Below are 22,941 nucleotides of genomic sequence, written 5' to 3' on the forward strand. Positions count from 1 at the left end.
GTTAAAATTAATTTAAAACTAGGTCCTTCAAGAAATATAAAGGTGTCAGTCTTTTCTTGGTCCCAAGTAATCTTAACGGTGGAATAACACATGCACTTCAAACCTTCCTAATAGTTACAGAAATAGTCAGTCTTATGCATAGTTTATAAAGCAAAGAAACTAGACTGGAATTAAGATTAATGATTGGATCTCATTACTAAGATTATTTAGGCTACAGACAGGCTCAGGTCAACAACTCAGGCAGCTCTTGAGTGGGGCCATTGTGGCATCAGAGGTAACTCAACCACTCACCACCTTTACTCTACAGCTAATTTACATGCAGCAATTCTGTGGGGAAGGCTGGACAACATCTGTCAAGAGTTTTCACTGATAGAATATTTGATACAGTGGACACTGGTCTTTAAAGGTTCAGTGGTCACAAAATAGCTTTGACATCCCCAAATAGTTGAAAGGTGCCCCATAGCACTGCTGCCTCAACTCGTTTACCAGAGGAACTGAGGTATGAGTGCAGGGAAGAGACCTTAAAGCACAGAGACTTGGGATATATCGACACTACTCGCCAGATCAGCGGGCAGCGATCGATCCAGCGGGGGTCGATTTATCGCGTCTAGTCTAGATGCGATAAATCAACCCCTGAGCACTCTTCTGTTGACTCCTGTACTCCATTGCCGCGAGAGGCGCAGGTAGAGTTGATGGGGGAGTGGCAGCAGTCAACTCACCGTAGTGAAGACACCACGGTTAGTAGGTCTAAGTACGTCGACTTCAGCTATGTTATTCACGTAGCTGAAGTTGCATAACTTAAATCGATTTCCCCCCGCCCCAAGCCATCCCCCCAGTGTAGACCAGGCCTTGTGGACTGGGTTCTCCCTGCTTCCCCCTTCATAGTACAATTCTCACTAATCTACCCCTCTGAACCTATAAATCAACTGTAGATTGAGGGCAAGGTTCATCATTGGGTGTTTTTTTGTGCAGCGTTTGTACTAGTGAGCGTCTCTTTTTTAATGTGAAAATGAGTTTATATTGCTTTGAATAATTACGTCATCTTCCTTGTGCTGTTTTGGGATTATTCTGTGGTTGTTTTTTTTTTTTTTAAATCCTTAGATTACTGGTACATACACTCAACCTTCTCCATCTGAATATAATATTTTGATATGGGAATAACATGATTTAATTTTGGGATTCATCATCTAATGCCCCTTTAGGGTTCATGCAGCACCTAGCACACTTTGGGTGCTATTATCATACAAAAAGTATCTGCTCTTTTTCTTCCCTTTTTCGACTAGGGACCCCGACCTGCCTTGTTCGTGCCTGAAGTTTCATTTGAATTGTTGGTGAAGAGGCAAATCAAACGTTTAGAGGAGCCCAGCTTGCGCTGCGTGGAGCTGGTTCATGAGGAAATGCAGAGGATTATCCAACATTGTAGCAATTACAGTACACAGGTAAAAGCAGAGGTTGATTACTAAGTTTAGAAACACGTACAAGTATTTTTTTAGAAATAGCAACTCTTAAGACCCAGCTTCAGTGCATTGCGACTTGTCTAACTATCGAGCCGTCTCTTTTATGGTAAAAATTCAGTATCCACCTTTTATACACACACAAAAAAGTCACAGAGTTAGACTCTGTCAATGTACATAAAAATCATTTGTGAACTTGTGTAAACAGCCTTGTGAAAGTGCACATTTCCCACAGTTTACAAAGGATCTTATTCATAAGGGCAGACTGTCATTGTTGGTGTGTAACTCTAATAAGGCACTAATGGATTTGGCCATCAGGTTCAGATGCTCTAGTTTTGATAGAAGAGATGCAGATACGGTACTGTTATTGAATGCCAAAAGTTAATACAATGGTTGAGATTGTTTAGACTATGATTTTAAATGCGGTAGGCTGAAAATTCACAGTTGTCATTCCCCACGCTAGACTTAATGTTCACAGGGCCACAAGAATATAAAATTGATTCTCAGGTTTTGCAGTCCTCATGAAAATACCGTTCTCATCTCACTGATAGCTCAGAATGAGCATAGATTTTAGCTTTTTGCCCTCCACAAATCTCCTGCTTACCAGGTCTCTTAACCTTGATAGTTTAGCCTATGTGTTGAAATTTCTCATATTCTGAATCAACACACCACCAGGGAAGGGCTGAGACTTGCAGGAAAGTGCTTAATTAAGAATAACTTTATTCTTCCTCCCTCTTTCAAAGAGGCTTATGAGAGAAGCCACAGCAGATTTGTATGGGAGATAGGAAGGAACTTAGAGGCACAATCAGTTCAGTGGTAGGAATCAGTGTATTATTTTTGGATGAGACATAAGTGAGGTCCAAACTACTGTACATGTGGCTATAAAAGATCTCCTCACAGCGCTATTCATTAATGGAAGTGTTAACCCCAGCATCTTGGTATGTCCCAGTTGGGTACTTTATTCTGCCTGTCTAAATTTCTCACCAATTTTAATTGGATACTGTAAACTCTGGTGACTTCAGCATCTCCAAATTATCTGCATGTAACACTAATTTTTAATTTACATTGGGGGATACTATCAAAGGCACAAATTGTAGTTAGGTGACTGCCATTTTTGTCTGTGAAAATCTCCCCCAAATGTGCCTAGTGGGACAACAATATCAAGCTGTAGCTACAAAATTATAAACGATAACAGCGCATTCCCTGCTGTTAACTCTTATTGCTCATTGACTCGGTATTAACCCAGCTTTTGACTGAAATCAACAAGAACTGTAATCGCAATTCCAACTTTAAGGGCAATTTAAGTTGTATGGCTGCTGGGTGGTGTTGGTGGCCAGTAATATAAAGGGGGTCAGACTAGATGATCTGGTGGTCACTCTAATGGTGGCATTAGACTTTGACTGTCTTATGTTGCTTTTCCTCCTTGTATTCTAGGAATTGCTGAGGTTTCCCAAACTACATGATGCCATAGTTGAAGTAGTGACCAGTCTTCTGCGTAAGAGGCTACCAGTTACAAATGAAATGGTAATTAGTATTGTTACTTACCACCTTGTATTCCATTCCTGCTTGCTAGCAAACCCTTGTTTCTGTTGGTGGCTTCCTTTCTTACTGCTTTTGTTTACCATATAATCTTAAAGTTTCAAAAACATTAGACTAAACCAAAATATTCAAAAATAGAAGCTAAATCCATATTTAGGCACCTAACTTTAGGCTCCTGATTTTGAACACCTTGACCTAATTTAAAAAAAAATCCCCTTCCCTTTCAAAAAAGTTTTACCTAGAATTCACATTTTAAACCTCTTAGCCTTCTGTTTTCTTGCTAACATGGAACCTGTGCTTTCTTATCAGACTCAGAGATGCACACAAATATGTTACTAAACTTACTCACTTCACTTCCATAGTTGATTAGTATGTAGACACCGACACTGCTGCTGTGGAGTGGTAATATAGCATGTAACATCATAAGAATGGCCATACTGGGTCAGACCAAAGGTCCATCCAGCCCAGTATCTTGTCTGCTGACTGTGGCCAATACTAGGTGCCCCAGAGAGAGTGAACCTAACAGGGAATGATCAAGTGATCTCTCTCCTGCCATCCGTCTCCACCCTCTGACAAACAGATGCTAGGTACACCATTCCTTACCCATCCTGGCTAATAGCCGTTAATGGACTTATACTTACAAATAGGCCACACCTAGGGATGACCATCACACCCCAATTCATGGCCTTCTTTATACCTTCCAGCTAATTTACGAGCTTTAGCAAAAAGCTGGTTTGAAGCAGTTTCTCCTTGCTACTTTCCATCCTTCAAGGCCTTGTCTCATCTTCTCTCTCCCCCAATCTTTGCTTGCACAGCAGACCAGTGGGAAGGTGTGGGTTTTTCTTTTGAGACAATTTCCCTTTGTCTTGGTACTGCAGCTCTTCAACTTTGTTACTTTTCAAATCATACATCCTTCCATAACACTACTTATTCTCAAGGCCCTCATTTACTTGCTGATTGGGGCCTTTTCCCTATTGGCCACAAACTAAAGTGAATGGTATTTTCTTAACCAAAATTAGGCTAACTAATTTTTTTTATTATCCTATGATAAATGTAAAAGATAATGCTTTTGTTGTTTTGGATTGGATTTTGTAATTTAATTTCATTGCTCAAACTTAAATGTAATGGTAGTTTTGACTGATCACCATTCATAATAAAGAATGATGTAGTCAGTACTATTGTACAAAAACATGTTGGGTGGTTGCACCACTGGATGGCATCAGCAACTCTGGGACAGTCTCTCAGGTTACTGGTTCAAATGTGGTGCAGAGTGCTTGTGATTGAAAGTTACTATGTCGCAGTTGTTAGGTGAACAGTGTGAAATGAGTTGCAACTTAGTGGACAGATGTCAACCTGAAAATACCATCAAGAGTGCCAGTTTGTGGGGATCGGGGGGATTTCAATACAGGGAAAAGATGAAATACATCTTGATCAGTGTTCCCTCTAATTTTTCCCACCCATGTGCGGAATGAATTTTATCTGCAACAATATGGAGGTGATGTGTAGGGCCTAGGGGTTTGGAATGTGGGAGGGGGCTGAGGGCTGGGACAGAGGGTTGTGGTGCAGGGGTGTGCAGTCTCCATCTGGGGGGTGCAGGCTCTGTAGTGTGGCCGGAGATTAGGGGCTCAGGGCTTGGGCAGAGGGTGGGGGTGCAAGGCTGTGAGGGCTCTGGCAGGGGGTGTGAGCTCAGGGCTGGCGCCGAGGATGAGGGGCCCAGGGCTGGGGCAGAGGATTGGGCTGCAGGGGGTGAGGGCGCTGGGATGGGGCCAGGGATGAGGGGTTTGGGGTGCAGGAGGGTGATCAGGGGCTATGGCGGGGAGAGAGGACTCCTCCCAGCTCTCTCCTGGCTGTGGCAGCTCTGGGGTTGGGACTGCAGGATAAGTACCCCAACCACAGCAGGTCCGGGCCAGGAGAGGGCTGTCCTGGCTACACCTGGGGCTGGACCCCTCTGGCCATGCTAAGGACCAGGCCGGGGCTGGGTCCGGGTGGCCAGAGGTGGGGCTGGGGGAGGGGTGCCACGGCAGGTTGGGGGCCAGGCTGGATGTGGGCAGGGGTAGGGGTGCTCCTCCCCTGGCTGCGGCAGGTCCCGGGTGGGTTCCTTGAGCATCTGCGGGGTGCTAAATAGGCTGCTGCATGGCCACGCAGCTTATAGGGAACTTAGGTCATGATGGATGAATTACCTTCTTGCCCTAAGAATTTGTCCTTTTGGGTCAGAAATGAAATGCAACAGCAGAGCAGTGCGGGCAAAACTTATGCTGTGGGTGTTAATGCTGTACTGTGGATAATTAGACTACAGTTTCTAGAGTTGCCAGTCCAACACGCTTTCCTAGCAGTAAATTAACTCATAAAATCTTAATTATGAATGACTTTTCTCCCTCTAGGTTCATAATTTGGTGGCCATTGAGTTAGCTTATATCAACACGAAACACCCAGACTTTGCTGATGCCTGTGGGTTAATAAACAACAACATAGAGGTAAGGAAAACACAGCATTTTAATGACTGATTAATTAGAAAGGACTTTTTTTTTTTTTTTTTTTTTTTTTTTTTTTTTTAAAATAAATTTTACATTGTCACAACTCCTTTTTATTATATTATATATATATTATATTTATAATAAATAAAAATAAATATAAAATTAAACTACATGTTCATCACATGCATGTTGAGCAAAATTAAGTATAAAGTTAGTTTTTCTCTTTCTTAAAATTTAAATTTTTTTTTTTGTGAAATAAAAATAAAAATAATATAATATAATAATAAAAAAATGTGTTTTCAAAAATTAAATGCCACTTAAAACAAAAAAAAAAACTAATTGACAAAAACAACTGCACAAGAACAGCCAATACTACTAAATGTACACATTTTAGCACACAAGTGATTGGCGTTTTTCTCCCCTAAATATCTATCTATTTCTGAGAGAGAAAATAGCCTTATAGATGTTGAGAACTGGCCATTATCCTGAGGCTTCCCACTTCTCCCTACCCTAACATTAATTTCTTCTCTCACTTCTCCAACCACATCTCTCACCGTCCATTCACTTCTTATAGTTTCCTCTTGTCTCTTATGTTTTGATGCTCTTTATTATTTATTTTGTGTTGTATAATGGTAAGCTCGTTGGTGGCAAGTCTTTTACCTATGGCCACAATTCTGCCATCAGATTTGCGCAGGTGGACTCCCATTGACTTAGTGTGGGAACAAAGTCTGTCTGTGATGATCCGATTGCAGGAATGAGGACTCTGTAAGTGCATGTAAACTTCTATGGTATCTTATACAAATTCTGAATAGCATACCAATACCCCCTTTTCTAACATTTTCCGAAAAAAAAATACTGGGTCTGAAATCTCTTGTTTCTTCTAAGTTTGTAATGCTTTGTCCTTACTAGTGAGCGATCTATTCTTAATCACCATAAAAGTCCAATCTTTCTCCTTATTCCCCTTGACTTGCTTCAACTGCTGCTTTGTTTTTCTATAGGTAGTGCAAGGTCTCTCCTTTTCCCCCTTTCTTTTGGGCCAGTAATTATCAACCTGACCATGCTGCTCTAATAGTCAGTTCCTTATGGATATTATTTCATCAACACACTTCATAATGAAGACTATAGGGAATCCATCCTGATCCAAGCTGTATCTTGGTTTTTAAGGGCTGTGGCTTAGAAGCTCAATTTCTTGAGTGTACTGCAAAGATCTGTGCCTTGAATACTTTGTGCATTGAACACTTTGTTCAGTTCAGATTTTATATTGCAAATTAGATCTGGCCACTTAATCCTTCAAAACTGTCTTGTCCAGCTAACAGGTTTTGATTTAAAACTTCATAGTGTGGGATACAAGCTACTTTACAATAAATGAGACATGTTGCTAGCATCAGTCTTTACAGTTTAGGTGGTTGTCCCTGAAGCAATAAAGCTTGAATGCGCTTTGACCCAGAATGATAAATAATCAAGGTTTTTGCTGGCTTTTTTTAAAGGAGCAAAGGCGTAACAGATTAGCCCGTGAATTGCCTTCTGCTGTGCCACGAGACAAGGTGAGTGAATATTGATTTTTTTTAAAAAAATGGTTTAATTGCACCATCTTTGATCCAAAGCATGAGAACTGTATTACACACTTATAGTGCATGAGCATCTTGTTAAGTAGGTGAGATTTAATGTGCTTTGCAAGCGTTAAAGAAAAAGTGGGTCATAACTTGTATGCTTTAATGTGGTTTGAGGGAGAATCTGGAGATTTGAATCCTCTATGGTGTAGTGGTGTTTTTCTTGTTTGTTTTTTAAGATCCCAAAGCCAACATGATGATTCAAACTTTTAAACCCACTTTTAGAGCTACAGTTAATAATGCAGCATATTATTCTCTGGAAGGAGAAAATTAAGCTGTAGCATGAGTTTATTCTCAGGCTTAGACATAGATCCTGTCTATTCATAGACTTAAGGTCAGAAGGGACCATTATGATCATCTAGTCTGACCTCCTGCACAATGCAGGCCATAGAATCTCACTCACCCACTCCTGTAACAAACCCCTACCCTATGTCTGAGTTATTGAAGTCTTCAAATCGTTGTTTAAAGACCTCAAGGTGCAGGGAATCCTCCAGCAAGTGATCCATGCCCCATGCTGCAGAGGAAGGCGAAAAAACTCCAGGGCCTCTGCCAATCTTCCCTGGAGGAAAATTCCTTCCCGACCCCAAATATGGCAATCAGTTAAACCCTGAGCATGTGGGCAAGCCTAGCTATCCCTTATCCTCGTCCAACTCTCGGAGAGGCACTCAGCAGGGTGCTCCGTAAGTGAGAGACACCTGGCACACCTAGTCCCCTAAAAATACACCCATGTGATGAAAGATATGGGGACATTCCGATTAAGCACTATCCACTGAAAACAGCTGGCTGCTCTGAGCAATACATCTGTTCCAACCTTTTGACCAGTACTATTACATTGCTGCTCTTTCAACTGTATCCCATCAGCTTGTTTAGGTTTGCAAGGTTCTCAGGATAAGCTGGTAAGTGCACATGAGGCAGCACTAAGTGACATAGAAAAGTGTACTTAGTTGTGAAAATGGGCAATCTGTCATTTTAGAGTATTTCATGCACTGTGTTGTGTGAAATTATTATAAACCCAGATTGGTGCAAAACATCTTTTTCATGAGTCTCCAAAATACTGTTTAAGCTTTGCAGGAATTGTTGCAATTTGTAATTTAAAAAACAGTTAATGAACGGAACTTTAAACAAGTGAGAGAAGCATTCAAAATGTATCCAATATTACTTTATAGGATCAACCTCGGATCTGTGTGAATCAGTTGGTGGAAGAACTGGGAGTGTTAAGCAGCAATACAGAGCTTGTTTTGTATGCTGTTTGATCATTTCCATTACATCATGCTTTTCTGTGATTTCATTGTATAGTCAAATTTAAATCTGCAACATGGGAATTGGCCACAGTTTGGAGGCCAAACAAGCCAAAGGTGTTTAATTTTTAATTGGATGCTTTTTAAGGCCTTTGGGATTCTTCTCCTGTTCGTGCTGGGCTGCTTTTAAATCTTCAAGTTAAAAATGTCTTTCTGGATAGCTAAGATGTTAGTAGAGAACAATGTATGACTGTATTAGGCACATTCAGTGTCTGCCCTTAGTTGATTTTTTTTCTGCATTTCTTACCTTTTTAGTCTACTAAACCTCCAGGTGCATTGACATCTGCCTCCCAGGAGACCTCTACTGCTGCTTCTGCTGAGGCTGATGGCAAGGTCTGTCCTGATCCTTCCTGTTAGCACTGCATGCTCATTCCTGTTGTGATTCACCTTGGATAGTACAAAAAGTAGTTCATGTACATAGTGTTTTGTCAATGATGCAGTGTCCTCTGCATCTGTCAGATCATGTGTCCTGTAGTGCTGAGGTTGCTTAGCATTACTCACATTTCATTAGGTTGTACAGGGCAGGTAATGTGTGAGGTATACACAGATAGAAATTTCATTGCTTTCGTTATCTGCGTATTTGTTTGCAGTGAATTGTGGTGCGAATGTGGAGAGACATAATTTGCAGGAAATTGTTTCACCAAAATAGTCTATTCAGCTACCATACTGTAATCCAACATTTTGAGCATGTTTGTCAAGTTGTGTGTTTTAATATGTCTTAATGTTTAATGGAAGAAAGCAGAAGATAAATTAAAAATGTGAGTCTCCTGCTGCCTGCAAGGAATCTCTCTAGGCTCTCTTCTAACTGACCCCCCTTTTTGTCATTTTAAAAATAATCCCTGCTAACCAATTTATTTGTATCTGTACAATACATCCTGCAGTGGCTCTTTACATTTCAGCTCTGGTGTACTGCCTGTTTTGTTGTATTCACAGCACATCTGTGTGAAAAACCTTTTTTCCCCCCCAGTTGTCATCATTTTACAGGCAGAAATGTTTGCTGTTGAATATTGATATCACAGGAGCTTCATGCCCCATTGTGCTAGATGATGCATGTGTATATGCAAAGACACTGTTGTGTGGTCGTGTTCTCTCTCTTCCCACCCGCCCCACCCCGATTAAGGAGTTAGAACCTAAAATAAATTCTAGTTGAAACTGGAGTTTTATTTGTACACTGTAGCAAGTGATTTAGGGGGGTTTAATCCACCAAGGTCACCTAAACAAAAGCTGAAAACGGCTCTTCTTAGACTAGGCTTTGTGTACTAGTGATGTGTATTCCTTAGGCATTATGATGGCAGGATTGGTTACAGGGGAACTGTTGAATTCAAGTATGTTCCTGTTCACTGTATAAAATTTGTGTTTGTAAATTTGATAAGTCTATATGCTGATCTTAATACTCTTTCTCAGTGTGTTTAACAGAATGTAGTCTGTCTTTGAGATTGTTTCTGGAATATTTTGGATAGTGATATATGTGACTGATTCTGTGCTGAAAGGATATGGGGTGCATTTAGAGATCACTATTATGGAGCCATATTCTGTGGTTTAGCACCTAATCTGATGATAGTCATTTTTGGCAGCAGTCCTACTACTAGCAGAAAATGTAATGAACCTTCTTAAGTCTTTGTCTGTCTTAATGTCTCCTGTTTTGTTAGTGGTTAAGATTACGACTGTAAAAATTCAAATCAGTGTGTTTTATGCACATTGCCTGGTAACAGTGTTTAGAAAAAAACCCAAAACACCTGTTTGAATCCGACAGTTGAGTTGCTCAGATATAAAATTGAGTTGTCTTCTGATTAGATTGATTCATCATTAACCTGAATATATATACCATTTTTTTTTTGCTTGCTTGCTTGTAGTTTCCTTTTGACCCATGGCAAGCTTTGGTAATTCTTAATTTTTTAATCATGAGCACAGGAGGAGGGGTTTGGCTTGTTTTCCACATGTACTTGAAACAAGCTATAAGAAGTATTTCAAGGTTCTCAGTGATTCAGCTATGAGATTTAAATTTATTTCTCTTCACAGACAGTAATCGCTTTGTCAAAGGTATATGAGCAGGGTGAATAAAACAGACAGTAGGGTTATAGAGTGGTGCGGGATGGATGATCAGGTTCTGTGAATATGGGCGCATCTAGCAGTGTAGCCTTCAAACTAACAGTCTTCAAAGTAATGCAACAGTATCACCTTACTCTACTACTTTTTCATCCAGTGTCCCTAATGTGCAACCCAGAGTGAGTGTTGCATCCTTTTACTGGGAGATGAAGAACAGCCTTTCTCTGTAAGGGAAGTTTTGCTTGATGAGAACGCCAGTTCTTTCCTGACTCCCAGTGTGTGAAGATTTCCTTCTGTTTTGCTGATCTGGATTATTTAACTTTGGTTTATGTCCCATTGTATGCCAGCTCTTGCACAAGGAGGGGCTGGGCAGTTGGACTCTTGGAGACAGATCCCTAAAGCTTTGCAGCACACATATAAGCTTTTAATGCCTGGGAACCTGAATGCATGGGGTTTTACAACTGTTATTGTAAGGGACTGTTCTTGCTTCTACTTGAATTGAGGCACTAGAGAAAATCTGTTGAATGGATTCAAACCTTTCAGAATTATGTTGTTTAGAAATATACTTACTGAACCAAATGTGTTTAACAAAAGCTGCTCCTTTCAGTTATTGTCGGTACCTACTGCTACAAGATGGGGGTAACACTTTCCAACGTGCCTGGATGATTTAGGAGCCTAATTCCCATTTTTCAAAATGAACTAGGTACTTAAGAGTCAAAGCCTGATCTACATGGGAAATCTTGATGTGCCAAAAGGGAGAATGTGAGTTTAAGGCACTATAGCCATACCAGTGTAACTCCCCCTAGGGACACTCCTATTCCAGAATTCTGGTGTTGCTTATGTCACTTCGGGAGCAATGTAAGCTAAAACCAAAAGAAGACACTCTCTCTTATTCCAGAATAAGAATATCCAGGCAGGGTAGTTATACCAATATAACTATAGCTCTTAAACTATAATAATCATCATAATATCTTAATATATTGGAAAAGGTCCTGTGTACATAAGCCTGAGTCTCAGAGACTTTTGTGGGATTTAGGCTCTGAAGTGCCTAATTCACTTTTTAAAATGGGAGTTAGACTATTATGCATATTTGAAACATTGTACTCAGTTTGTTTACACTGACACTGCTCAACATTGTCACAGTGAATTGAATGTGTCCCCCCAATCCATCACCCAAGATGAAACTTGGAGGGAGGGAAGAGTTGTTGGAAGCAAAGAATGAAATGAAGTGAGCCATACATGATCACCCGGTGGTGGTGGTAGTAAGCTTCACAGGAGACTGCCTTGCAGTGCCTGAGTTTTGGCTGAACAATATTTCTTTGCATTGTCCTGTTTCTGCAGACTGCTCCTGGGGTGGGAGATGTGACTCAAGAACCTGGAACAGGCAACTGGAGAGGAATGCTGAAACCCTCAAAAGCCGAAGAGCTATTAATGGAGGAAAAATCTAAACCAGTTACAGTCCTACCTGCCAGTCCTCAAAAAGGCCATGCTGTAAACCTGTTGGATGTGGTGAGTTGTGAAAGAGATGATATATCTGCACCTCTCATGATTAGCTCAGGCACAGGAAACAGGATTTTAATTTATATGAATTCTGTACTTGTATAATATGAAACTATTATTGGCATATGGACAGGTAGATACCTTCTGAGGTCCTCTGCCATTAACACTTCCATTCCCTTTAGTTCATGGAACGAACTGGGGGAAACTGACTTATTTTCACACCCATCTAAATTAAGGGACTGTTTGTCTACTTCATTAATGCTATAAAAAGATCAATCTCTTGTCAAAATAGCAAAATTGCCCTAGACTTCAGCAGGATCAAATGGACAATCACTTTCACTGTCAGGAACCATGAGCTATTATAAAAACTAAAGTCACCTGATTAAATTAAATCACTCCTGCCTTTTTCTCTGAGAGGTTGTTTTCTTGAGAATTTCCTGTCCTTTGTACTACCTCTCTGCTCAGTTTCAGGCTCATGTTTTTGACTTATCAAAACATCTGTAGTTCTGTTTTGGGGAGAGTAAACACTTGTTGCAAGACCAGTTGGAATCAAGCTGAAAGATGAATAGAGTTCACACGCTGCTATCGAAAGTAGGTGAAGTGTTTTAAATAAAATCAACCTGTAAACATTAAAATAAGATTGTCTTTATTTTTTCCTGTAGCCTGTACCTGTTGCACGCAGACTCTCTTCCCGTGAGCAACGAGACTGCGAAGTGATTGAACGACTTATCAAATCCTACTTCCTTATTGTCAGGAAGAACATTCAGGACAGGTAATAGCTAACTTTATGTAGACATGTAAACCTTGCACATCTTTGTGTGATATAGCCATGCCATTTGCTGCTGAATATAACATTTATATTGCTTTATCTCTCTAGGCAGAGTTTAGTAGCTCTACAAGGAGGAGCTGTGAAATTTGATTCCTTATAAAATTGAAGTCCACTTGATAGGCAAAAAGAGCACACTTTTTCAAAGCATCCAATACTAGTTCTTGTTTTTGAGTACTCTGTTGTATTGCACTTTAAACTTCATTTGCTTTTAAAGAGAATGTCTGCTTTTGTATAGGATACTGCAGTCTGTATTGATGGACTGGGGGCAAATAATTGACATACATCCAAGGTCCAGTCAAGCAGTCAAAGGACTTAGCTTTGCAGCCACCAGCTTTCCATCTGAGGACACTCATATAGAATTCTTTTGACTAGTGTGTGCGTCAATTCTCAGCCATAAGGCCAGATGTAGTAATGCCAAAGCATGCTGCTTCTGCTGTGTAGACTGTCTTTAAAGTTGCTGTTGCCCAGTTGTTTTGTTTTTGGTAAGAAGAATGAAGCAAAGAAGAGACCAATGGTTTTATTACTGAAGGTTTTACAGAAAAGCCAGCAATTTATCCCTTTTTTTATAGGCAAAGTAAAAGAATTCTATAATTTGAAGCTTCAATTAGGTTGTCTAGCCCACACTATGACAATTGCAAGATTGTTCTCCAGTATTCTGTCCAGGATTCCCCCCCCTAAACCCTAAAAAACCTAAAAACCAAACTACATTCCAAAACTACTTTCTGTAAACCAGCCTAAAACCCCCTACAACTATACAGCACCTAGCCAGCCAAAGTGGGGGGGGGGGCTACCAGCCTTAAAACATTGAGTGTTTCAGCAGGAACCCCTGCCCCCCTGGGAGGCAATGCAGTGTGTGCAGCAGCAGGGTGTGCAAGGGGTGCAGTTATCCAGGTATGTGAGCAGGAGGTTGGAGGCTGAGATGGCGGGAGAGGAGGGAGAGAGAGAGTGAGAGAGGAGCTGATGAGGGCAGAGGTCTGGAGGCAGAGAGAGTCACAGAGAGGACCTGTGGGGAGGAGCTGAGGGAGGAGGAAGAAAGGAGAGGGGAAGGAGGAGAGGGAGGGGCAGAGGGAAACCTTCCCTCCCCCTGGTGACCCACCTGCAGAGCAGATGGGGGAGGTTCTCTGGGAGGGAGGGGTCCTCTCCTCCAGGAAGGGAGGTGTGGGTGTCTGAGAGGATTGTTATGTGTGAGAGGGGATTTGTAGGGGTGAGGTATAGCTGGGGGGAGGAGATGGTGGGGAGAAGTGGTGGTGAAGGTGATTGACCTGGTGGGAAGGATGAGGATCTCGATGTATGTGTAGCTAGATGTGGTGGGTGGGGTGGAGTGGGAGAGGGTGGGTGACATAGGGGAGGAGGATGTGCCTGGGTGGAGGAGGGAGTAGGAGGCCTGGAAGGGAAGTGACTGTGAGGCTGCTATCTGAGAGTGGTGGTTCCAAGAAATCCTCCCAGTTCCACCAATCCAGGCAGCCAGGCAGGCAGTCCCAGAGAGGAAGAAGGGGAAATGAGAGCAGAGAGAGAGACAGATAGGGGATGGGCATCTTCTGGGATGGAACTGCCAGGGGGGGGGGGGAAGAGGGAGGAGATGAGGAGTTGGGGGAAGTGAGAACCTCTGTGATGGAGGTGGAAAAAAAGTGAGAAAAAGAAAACCAAACTTTTTAAAGAAGGTGCTAGGGTTTTAAGAGAAGGATTAAAGCAGGGCCGACTGCTGCAGAGAACTAGAGACACAGGAGAGATAGAATGAGAGAGAGGGTGACAGAGCAGAAGCACAGGAGAGAGAGTATAGCATTGATGAGAAGAGAATAAAATTTAAGAAAGATGGTGATCAAAGGAAGACAAAAGAAGAAAAAAGGCAGAAAAAGATCAGAAAGGACAAGCAAATAAACAGCTTAAACACAAGTCTAAAAAATAAGAGAGTGAAAGAAAGAGAAATCAGATAAATAAGTATATTATAATAGGAATGAGATATAAATTGTAAACTGATAAGATAGAAATGGATGGGAATAGAACAATCAATGGGGCAAATCTTGTGACAAACAGGGAGGAGACAGAAGCAATCAGGCAGGGGAAGAGGAGAGGCACAAAATGCAAAAGGAAATGAGAAAAAAAAAAAAAAAAAAAAATATCGGAAGTAAAGATAAAAATCTAGGAAATATATAAGTAAAATGCTATATTAAAAATAGTGAATATCAATAAAATCTAAAGGGAAGAATGGGACAGTAATAGATGAAGACAGGATGATTAGAAATTAGATGAAATAAAAAAAATATAACTAAATAAATAATTATATTAGAAAATAATAATAGTAAAAATGGGATGATGGATCATTCAGGAATAAAATTGCTTTAAAAATTAACTATATAATTTTTAAAAATTTTAAAATCCTGCTGAAGATTGACTGAACCACCAAGGAGGCTGAAAGGCACTGAAGGGAACTGGAGAGAGAGCACAGCTGCTGGAGCAGAAATACTGAGGATAATACAAATAGTATACAAATAGTAATAATAGAGCATGGCAAAAAAGCTGGTCTGGGAAGAACACTATGGCAAACCCCCATTCAGCAAAAAAAAAACAAAGGAACTATAAAAAAAAAAGGGTTAGTTAGACAAAACTAAAAAGGTACATTGTAAAAAAGGAAATCCTGCAAGTAAAAAGGAAGTTAGTAGGACTAAATTCCAGATACCCCAACTAAAATAAGCCCCAAAAATTAAAAAAACAAAAAAAGAAAAAAAAAAAAAAACAAAAAATTAACCAGCGTAAAAAAAAAAAGAAAAAAAAAAAAAAAAAAAACTAAAAAATATAAAAAAAAACCAGTAGAAAAAAAAAAGAAAGCACAAAAAAAAAGCACAAAAAAAGTGCAAAGTTAAAAAGAAAAAGAAAAGAAAAGAAAAAAGCCAAAGAAAAATAAAAAAAAATAAAAAAAAATAAAAGGAAACACAGAAGAAGCAAAGTCAAAAAAATAAAAAAAAACAAAGGTGATTGTGAAAATAAAAAAAAGAAAATACAAGATGATAAAAAAGATAAAAGTGGGAAACTAAATGGATTCTTGGGATCTCAGTCTTCACGGCTGAGGATGGTTAAGGATTGACAAAGCTGAGCTGGCTTTGCTGTCTGAGTCTGAGGGAACTAGAGGAGATAGAAGTATCAGTAGTATCAGTAGAGGACAAATTGATAAACTCAACATTAACAAGTCAGTTAGATGAGAGGATGGAAATGGTGAGAGAGAACAGAATGAACTAAGGTTTAAAACCTGGAAACTATAACTAAGGTTACTAAACCTGTGTAACCAATCCTTAATTAACTTCGTACCCATAATGTTTAAGTAATTAGTAAAAAATTGATAAAAAAAGGGCTCTGGGGTAAGTCAGACAGAGCGAAGCCCGTGTCCGGCGCCGGGCAAAAAAAAAAAATAGTTGAAAAAATAAAAAAATAAATAAAAATTAGAGACACATAAAAAAAAATAAACTCTAAAGCAAAAGTCAACATGAAATCTTCTAAAGTCTTTATAATCTTCAACATGGTTTAGGAAACAGTTTTGAAGGTCACATAGTGGGGTTAGGGGGACATGAGTGTTAGACAACAGAAAGCCTTTGAAAAGGTCCCTCACCAAAGGCTCTGTCATTAAAAAAAGGAACAAAATAAAATGGGAGAAGAAAAAAGGTGGATAAGGAAGAAGGATAAGGAATTAAGGGTAAAAAGGGGAATTAATGGTAAATTCTCAGAATGGATCAGGGGAAGGAAGGTCTCTTTTCTCAGAATCCAGAGGGTCAAGGAGTCCATCTTCCCATTCAATTTAAATCAAAATCCAAATGAGTGATAAGTACTAAACTACTAAGAAAAAGCAGATTTAAGTAGCTTAAGCAAAGCAGAGAATAAAAAGAAGAAGAAAGAAATGAAAAAGATCAAAAAAAACAAAAAAAAAAATTAAAAAAAAATAAAAATAAAAAAATAAAAATAATAAAAAAAAAATAATAAAAAATAAAAAAACAACAATACACAACACAACATGATATGTATAGAGCAAAAATCTCTTGGAAAAAGATTGGATAGTTCTCTGAAGAAGTCTCTGAATGTGTGATGAAGATGTAAAAAAAAAAAAAAAGGGCAATGTTAGGAATCAAAAAAAAAAAAAGGATAGAGAATATATTATATATATAATATAATATATTATAAGCATCATCCTAATCCACTTATCCAATGTGTGTGACAGCCTCACTCACCTCTCCCTCAAAAAAACTAGCTAAGGTCTAGAAAAGTTCAGAAAAAAAAAGAAAAAATGAAGAGAGAGAAGGTCCCATATGAGGAAAGAAGAGGAAGAGAAGAGGCTGGAAACAGGAAAGAAAAGAGGAAGAAGAGAAGGGGGAGATGAGATATAAATAAAATATATGGAGTGAGAAAGTGGATAAGGAAAAGTTAAAAGTTATTACTTATAATACAAGAACTCAACAAATGAAAATAAAAATTAAAATTAAAAAAAAAAAAAAAAAAAAAAAAAGTTCTTCTTTCTTCGCACAGTCACTCAACTTGGAACTTGGAACTAGGAGGTTGAGGAGGTTGAGGTAACAAGACTTAAACAAAGTTTAAAGGAAAAATTCAAAATTAATAAGTAGTCATAAATGGCCCAGGATGAGGTAAGAATGGTGTCCCTAGCCTCTCTGTGTCAGGGGATGGATGATGATGGAGGAGAGAGAGATCATTTGATCATTGCCTGTTAGGTTCACTCTCTCAGGGGCACCTGGCATTGGCCACTGTCGGTAGACAGATACTGGGCTAGATGGACCTTTGGTCTGACCCGGTACGGCCTTTCTTATGTTCTTATGTTCAGTTTAATTTTAAATGACTCAAATGGTGTTTCCTCATTTTCCATTTTAATGCTATCCAAAAGTCCTTTTACCTCAGACGTTCAACCTTGATTTACCTCTACTTCACTTTATCCTTGTAGTCCACATTATATACCCTCTTGTGCTCCCCTAAATAATTTTGTTCTCCCTTCTTCATGCACTTTTCCCCCTATAGGCTCACATACTGTGTGTGTCGTGGCTGTTTACTTTTACACTGTGTAACTTTACAATACTTGAGCCACTATGTGTTCCCATGCAAAGATGTCTTAGGAATTGGCCATTGAAAAGAGCACTTGCATCTCTAAGTGTAGTTGCAGAGTTAACTCAGGCTCTTACTTGGATGTTGCCTCTAACCCTCTATCGTCCACCCATCCGCACAACCATCTGACCTGAGGTTAGCGGTGCTTTCAACCTAGGTCAGCTATCTCATCTGTCACTGTAGGCTTAAAACCTGTTTTCACTCAAGCTGGTAACCTGCCCGCTTTGCAATGAGGACACAGACTAAATCACTTGATTTCTTACTGTCCTACAATATGTTCCCATGTGCCCAAAAGGACAGACAAGTTCTCCCACAATTCACTTGGAAAGAATAGAGTAGCTTGGCTTACTGCAGCACAACAAACCATGGGGTATGCCCCCAGAAAGTCCTAGTGATAGACATAGTATAGCGCCAGTGAGGACACATTAACTTGGGTATGGCTTTTCAGTGTAGCTGCTTACATCCAGGTTAGGCTATCCCAAGTGCTCCTACCTGGGTGCTGATCACCTGAGTTAGGATATGTTTTCACTGTGCTTATCACTCCACAAGAAGTGCATGGTTTTTATCTTGCCAATTCCTATCTCTATTGATTTTTCCACTTTGTCAGAAGAGCTCTGCTGTGCTGTGTCCTGTTAGATTCCATAAGCAAGGCAGGGTCAGTATTTTGAATTTACTGCAGGAAATTCAGGGGCACTTGTAACTACAGAAATCCATACTAAACCAATGTTCCTTCTTGGTATTTCAAGTGTGACATAAAACTGAAATCTTGCCCACTTGTGATCATTAAAGATTTCATAGCTGCTTTTTCATGAATAGGAGTCTTCATGCTGGGTCATGGCCAGACTGTTTTGGGTAATTATATTCTGCTTGTCTAAATTCTCCTCGCATTTTGAAATTCCCATCACTTCTTGCTGTGTGGTGGCTTAGAAGCAGCGTTGTCCAGTGTATAGGATACTGGCAGAGAATTGGTAGACCTATATTCTGTTCCCAGCTCTTTCGCTGACCTAGTGTGTGACCATGGACAAGTCACTGCCCAGTGCCTCCGTTTCCCTTTTCATCCTTTGTATTGTCTATTTAGATATTAATAGACAGAACCTGCTGTGAAGAGCTTAGTGTTTTTACAGTGCCTAGCACAATGGGCCTGATCTTGATTAGGGCTTCTAGGTGCTACTGTAATAAAAATAATTTAGACCTAACAGTTGGTATAGAACTGTTCAGGGTTGTACATATAGGATTCAGTTCACTTTGAAATGCGGTCATCTCACAGGCAATAAACTCAGCAGCTGTTGGACTGCACATAGTTACTTTACAGCTATTTAAGACATTGCTGTAAGATTCCTGTCAAGATTCTGTATAATTGCTTACATCAGAACATATAGATTTATTCAAACTGCATGTTGAATCTAGAATAGCTAATGCCCTAGCTTTATGTGGCTTGTTTTATATTTTATTTTTCACTTGCAGTGTGCCAAAGGCGGTGATGCATTTTCTGGTGAATCATGTGAAAGACACTCTTCAGAGCGAGCTAGTTGGACAGCTGTACAAATCCTTGTTGTTAGATGATCTTCTAACGGAATCTGAGGACATGGCACAGCGCAGAAAGGAGGCAGCTGACATGTTAAAGGTATCGAAAATCAAAACACCCAATGAACAGTTAATTAAACTGAAGCATATTAAATCTGCTGAGATTTCAGGTATATAACAGTCTTCACGTTTTTGCCATGCTTTTTGGATTCAGGTCAGTTTTGTTTTGATCTAGTTCATTCTTTTATAGAAGCCCTGCATGAGCAAGAAAGCAATAATGAAATACTAGTAATGTTCACTATACATCATTAATCTAGCTCCTGGAGTAAACCCCAAACACAGCTTTGTTAGGTATTATCTTTCTTTCATAAAAGAGTTTTAGAATAGTGAACTTTGTTAGGTTTTCCAACATACTCTTTTAAAGCTCTGTAACCCTCCCTGGACAGAATTTCCTTTTGAAGGTGGGGTTAAGAGGTGTTGTCCCGTGTCCTTCCCCCCCCACACTAATGTCCATGCTTATTTCTGTGAATAGTGCCAAACTATTTTGTCCTAAAGATTTTGATCAGGGACATACTGCTGTAGATTTGGCTGTGACTGCAGATGCTGCACCTGTATTTCTTGTACTTCAGTGAGTTTGAACTTGTCATAAATATAGTAAAATTGTTTTTTTCCAAAGCTCTAATTTTCCACTAATTTTGTGGTGTACCAAATACTGCCTGTTCCATTCATTTGCACTGAATTGGCATAGAGAAATATGCTTTCTAAAAGATCAAATCAGCACAGTGAGGGAGAAATAGTGTGGGTCAGTTCTCTCATAGAATGCAGCAGGCATTGACTCTGGATGTTTGAGATACCAGACCCCCTAACCTGTCACTGTTCCAGGACTGGATGTAGCAAGTGTAATTTTAAATCTCTGCTCTTACCTAACCCACACGTTTGAGTCAGAAAGTGTCTTGTAAATTCTTCGGGCATGAGTCATCTGTTTTGTACAGTCCTGAGTGCATTGTTGGTATTTATCATAAACTGGTTTATTTGTTAAGTTTGTTTAAAATGACAGCTGTTTTAAAGCTGCTAGGATTTGGACATAGTCCAGTGGTGCATGAATTGGGCAGAATGCTAGTGAAGAGGTTTAGAGGTACAAAATGAGTGCAATTTATACGTTAGTTGCAGAAGGAAACTATTTTTTATTATGATGATACCTGGTCGCAAATATCTGTGTAGCTTACCTAAAGATTAATTGATCCACATGGAGTGTTAATACAAATTCTTTGGGTAGGCGAGAACATCTCCGAACCAAAAGAAAAGTCTAAAAAAGTTATGACTGGAACAGAACCTTTTTGTTTTAAACTGAGACCTGTTTTGCATGAATTTCTAACATTTTCAGTTTGTGAATGAGAGGCTGAGGAGGTGACTTGACAGAATAACTCTGGGCTACTATCTTGACAATACCTTTGTGTGTTTTGTCATATTTTGCACTTGTGTAGTATGCTCCATCTGGGGATCTGAGAGGCCTCTACAAATATTAGTGAATTAATCCTCCCAACACTGTCACAGTGAAAATAATGATTGATCTTGTTTTGTAAAACATTGCTGAATTAACATTGTCTTCCACAGAATGATCTCCTGGTTGTCATATGAGAAGCAAATAGGGGAAAAAATAATATTTCTTCTTTTGTTTTTCCCCTCTCTGCAGGCATTGCAGCGAGCCAGTCAGATTATTGCTGAGATTCGAGAGACGCATCTTTGGTGAAGGTTATCTCTACCCACCACATTGTTTATATGGGTGGAGAATCCTGATGACTTGAAAATTTGCTAAGCATTGTATACTTGGTAGAATTTTATTTATGAACTCTTATCTGTGTACTGCAACTATGTGTAAATTTGCTCATGTAAAGACAGTTGGTTTGGCTCACAGACAGAAAAGTATGCTGTACTTTGCAAAACAAGTCATATTTAATCCACATAATAAATGGCTCTAAATGTTTCCTTACCAGTTATCTGGTGCAAATAAAACAGACCAAGTTTACTGTCCTAAAACAGTCTCATTTAAACTTAGGCAGAACCATTAAAGTTCCAGTGCCTGGCTTGCTAAACAGGTTGCCTGTGGGTTAGATGGACAGTGTAGTCTTGTTGCATAGTTTTAAGCTGCTTTTATAATAGAGGTTTAAATACCATGAAGATGAGAGAGCACCAGGTATTCTTTCATGAGTATACTGCATGCACCATGGCAAATGGAGATCTGAATTTGATACCTGGCACAGTAAAAATGTCTTCTATATAAGTATGTGTGCACCCATTTTTTTTTCAGAATTTTAAAAGAAAGCAGCATTATAAAACAAATTTTTGAACTGGATAAATGAATTTCACTTTAGGTGAGTTAGCCTGGAACTTTAAAAAACAAACAGGAGGATTTACTAAAGAATTGATGCAAACCAATGAATGTGCACCATGTCATTGTTGGGGATGATAATCAAGTGCAAGAACCCCTTCCCCCCTCTGGGACCAAACCTCTGGACCATCCACTAGCAAAATTGTTCTCATAGGATTTAAAAATAAAATGAATTTCAAAACTGTTGTGGGATAGTAATTGTATCTTTTTAAAATTATGTTGGACAGAAAGGAGGTGGGATTTTTTTTAGTTCTTTTCAAATAATTTTGTAAAGTATGAAGGCTAAGAGTATCTGTGGAAGAGACAACATGACTAGGATGTTTATACCAGAGTCTACTTTAAATACTGCCGTCTGGGGAAACAAATTTTACTGTGCTGTGAGGAATTTTTCTAAGACAACCCAGTTTGTTGTAAGATAAACGTGAGGTTGGGAATGAAGTTGATGGTTATTTTCTTCTGGCCATAGCTAGCATAGTACATGTTGATCACACTAGCCTCTTAAAAGTTAAAATCTTATTATACATTATAGCTTCCTACAATTTGAATTTAAACTCCAGCACACTTGCATGTATTTTTTCACACAGATTTATTTATTTGATAAAGTAGAAATGTTCATGATGCTGTTCCTGGTGTTGTTTCTCTCACATGCACATTTATTTGTAGAAGAATTAAATAGACATCACTGTCCACATTTTTATGGCTCTTCTCTGTGCAGCAGGCCTGGATTTCTTCTCCCACACACACAGTTGCTTCACTATTTCATCACTTAACAGAAACTGAATTCCTGTTTAAGCTGCTAAAACTATAAATGTACAAACCAGATCATTTGCAAACATTTAAGGGACTAGTTTAAAATAATGGCTAATTCTCAGTTTTCATTTATCACTGATACACTGAATTAAGATCAACAGATGGAAACAACATTATTTGGCTTAAGAATCCTGTCTCCCTAATATGCCACATTAAATTCCACATTTGTAAGCAGTCTAGAACTTTACATGTTAAATATCCTGTTTAATCAACATAAAGAAACCAATTTAGCATTCTTAATTACCAGGGAAAAATGCTTCCTGTGGTTCTGGAAACATGAGGCCAAAAGAGAGAGGGTCCCAAACTGTTAGTTTTCATACCAATTTAACTAACAGTTATTTTAAATGCCTTTTAATTGGAATCCACTTTTAATA

At 39.3% G+C, this 22,941-nt stretch overlaps 1 protein-coding gene across 4 annotated transcripts in view; it reads left to right on the forward strand.

Moving 5' to 3' along the window:
• The window catches only part of DNM1L (dynamin 1 like), a 53,830-nt gene extending 31,887 nt beyond the window's left edge, over positions 1-21,943 (forward strand). For 2 of the 4 annotated variants that reach the window (XM_039480959.1, XM_039480965.1), the window contains 9 exons: positions 1,284-1,439; positions 2,889-2,978; positions 5,375-5,467; positions 6,955-7,011; positions 8,631-8,708; positions 11,763-11,930; positions 12,584-12,693; positions 19,309-19,468; positions 21,062-21,943. In XM_039480959.1, the coding sequence (XP_039336893.1) occupies positions 1,284-1,439; positions 2,889-2,978; positions 5,375-5,467; positions 6,955-7,011; positions 8,631-8,708; positions 11,763-11,930; positions 12,584-12,693; positions 19,309-19,468; positions 21,062-21,118 (969 nt within the window). In that variant the 3' untranslated portion in view covers positions 21,119-21,943. The remainder of the gene's footprint in view (positions 1-1,283; positions 1,440-2,888; positions 2,979-5,374; positions 5,468-6,954; positions 7,012-8,630; positions 8,709-11,762; positions 11,931-12,583; positions 12,694-19,308; positions 19,469-21,061) is intronic. The other 2 variants (XM_039480975.1, XM_039480984.1) reach the window with 1 other exon arrangement.
• Positions 21,944-22,941: the final 998 nt, after the last annotated feature.

Source organism: Mauremys reevesii, linkage group 1 (genome assembly GCF_016161935.1).
Source record: "Mauremys reevesii isolate NIE-2019 linkage group 1, ASM1616193v1, whole genome shotgun sequence".
Lineage (NCBI taxonomy): Eukaryota > Metazoa > Chordata > Testudines > Geoemydidae > Mauremys > Mauremys reevesii.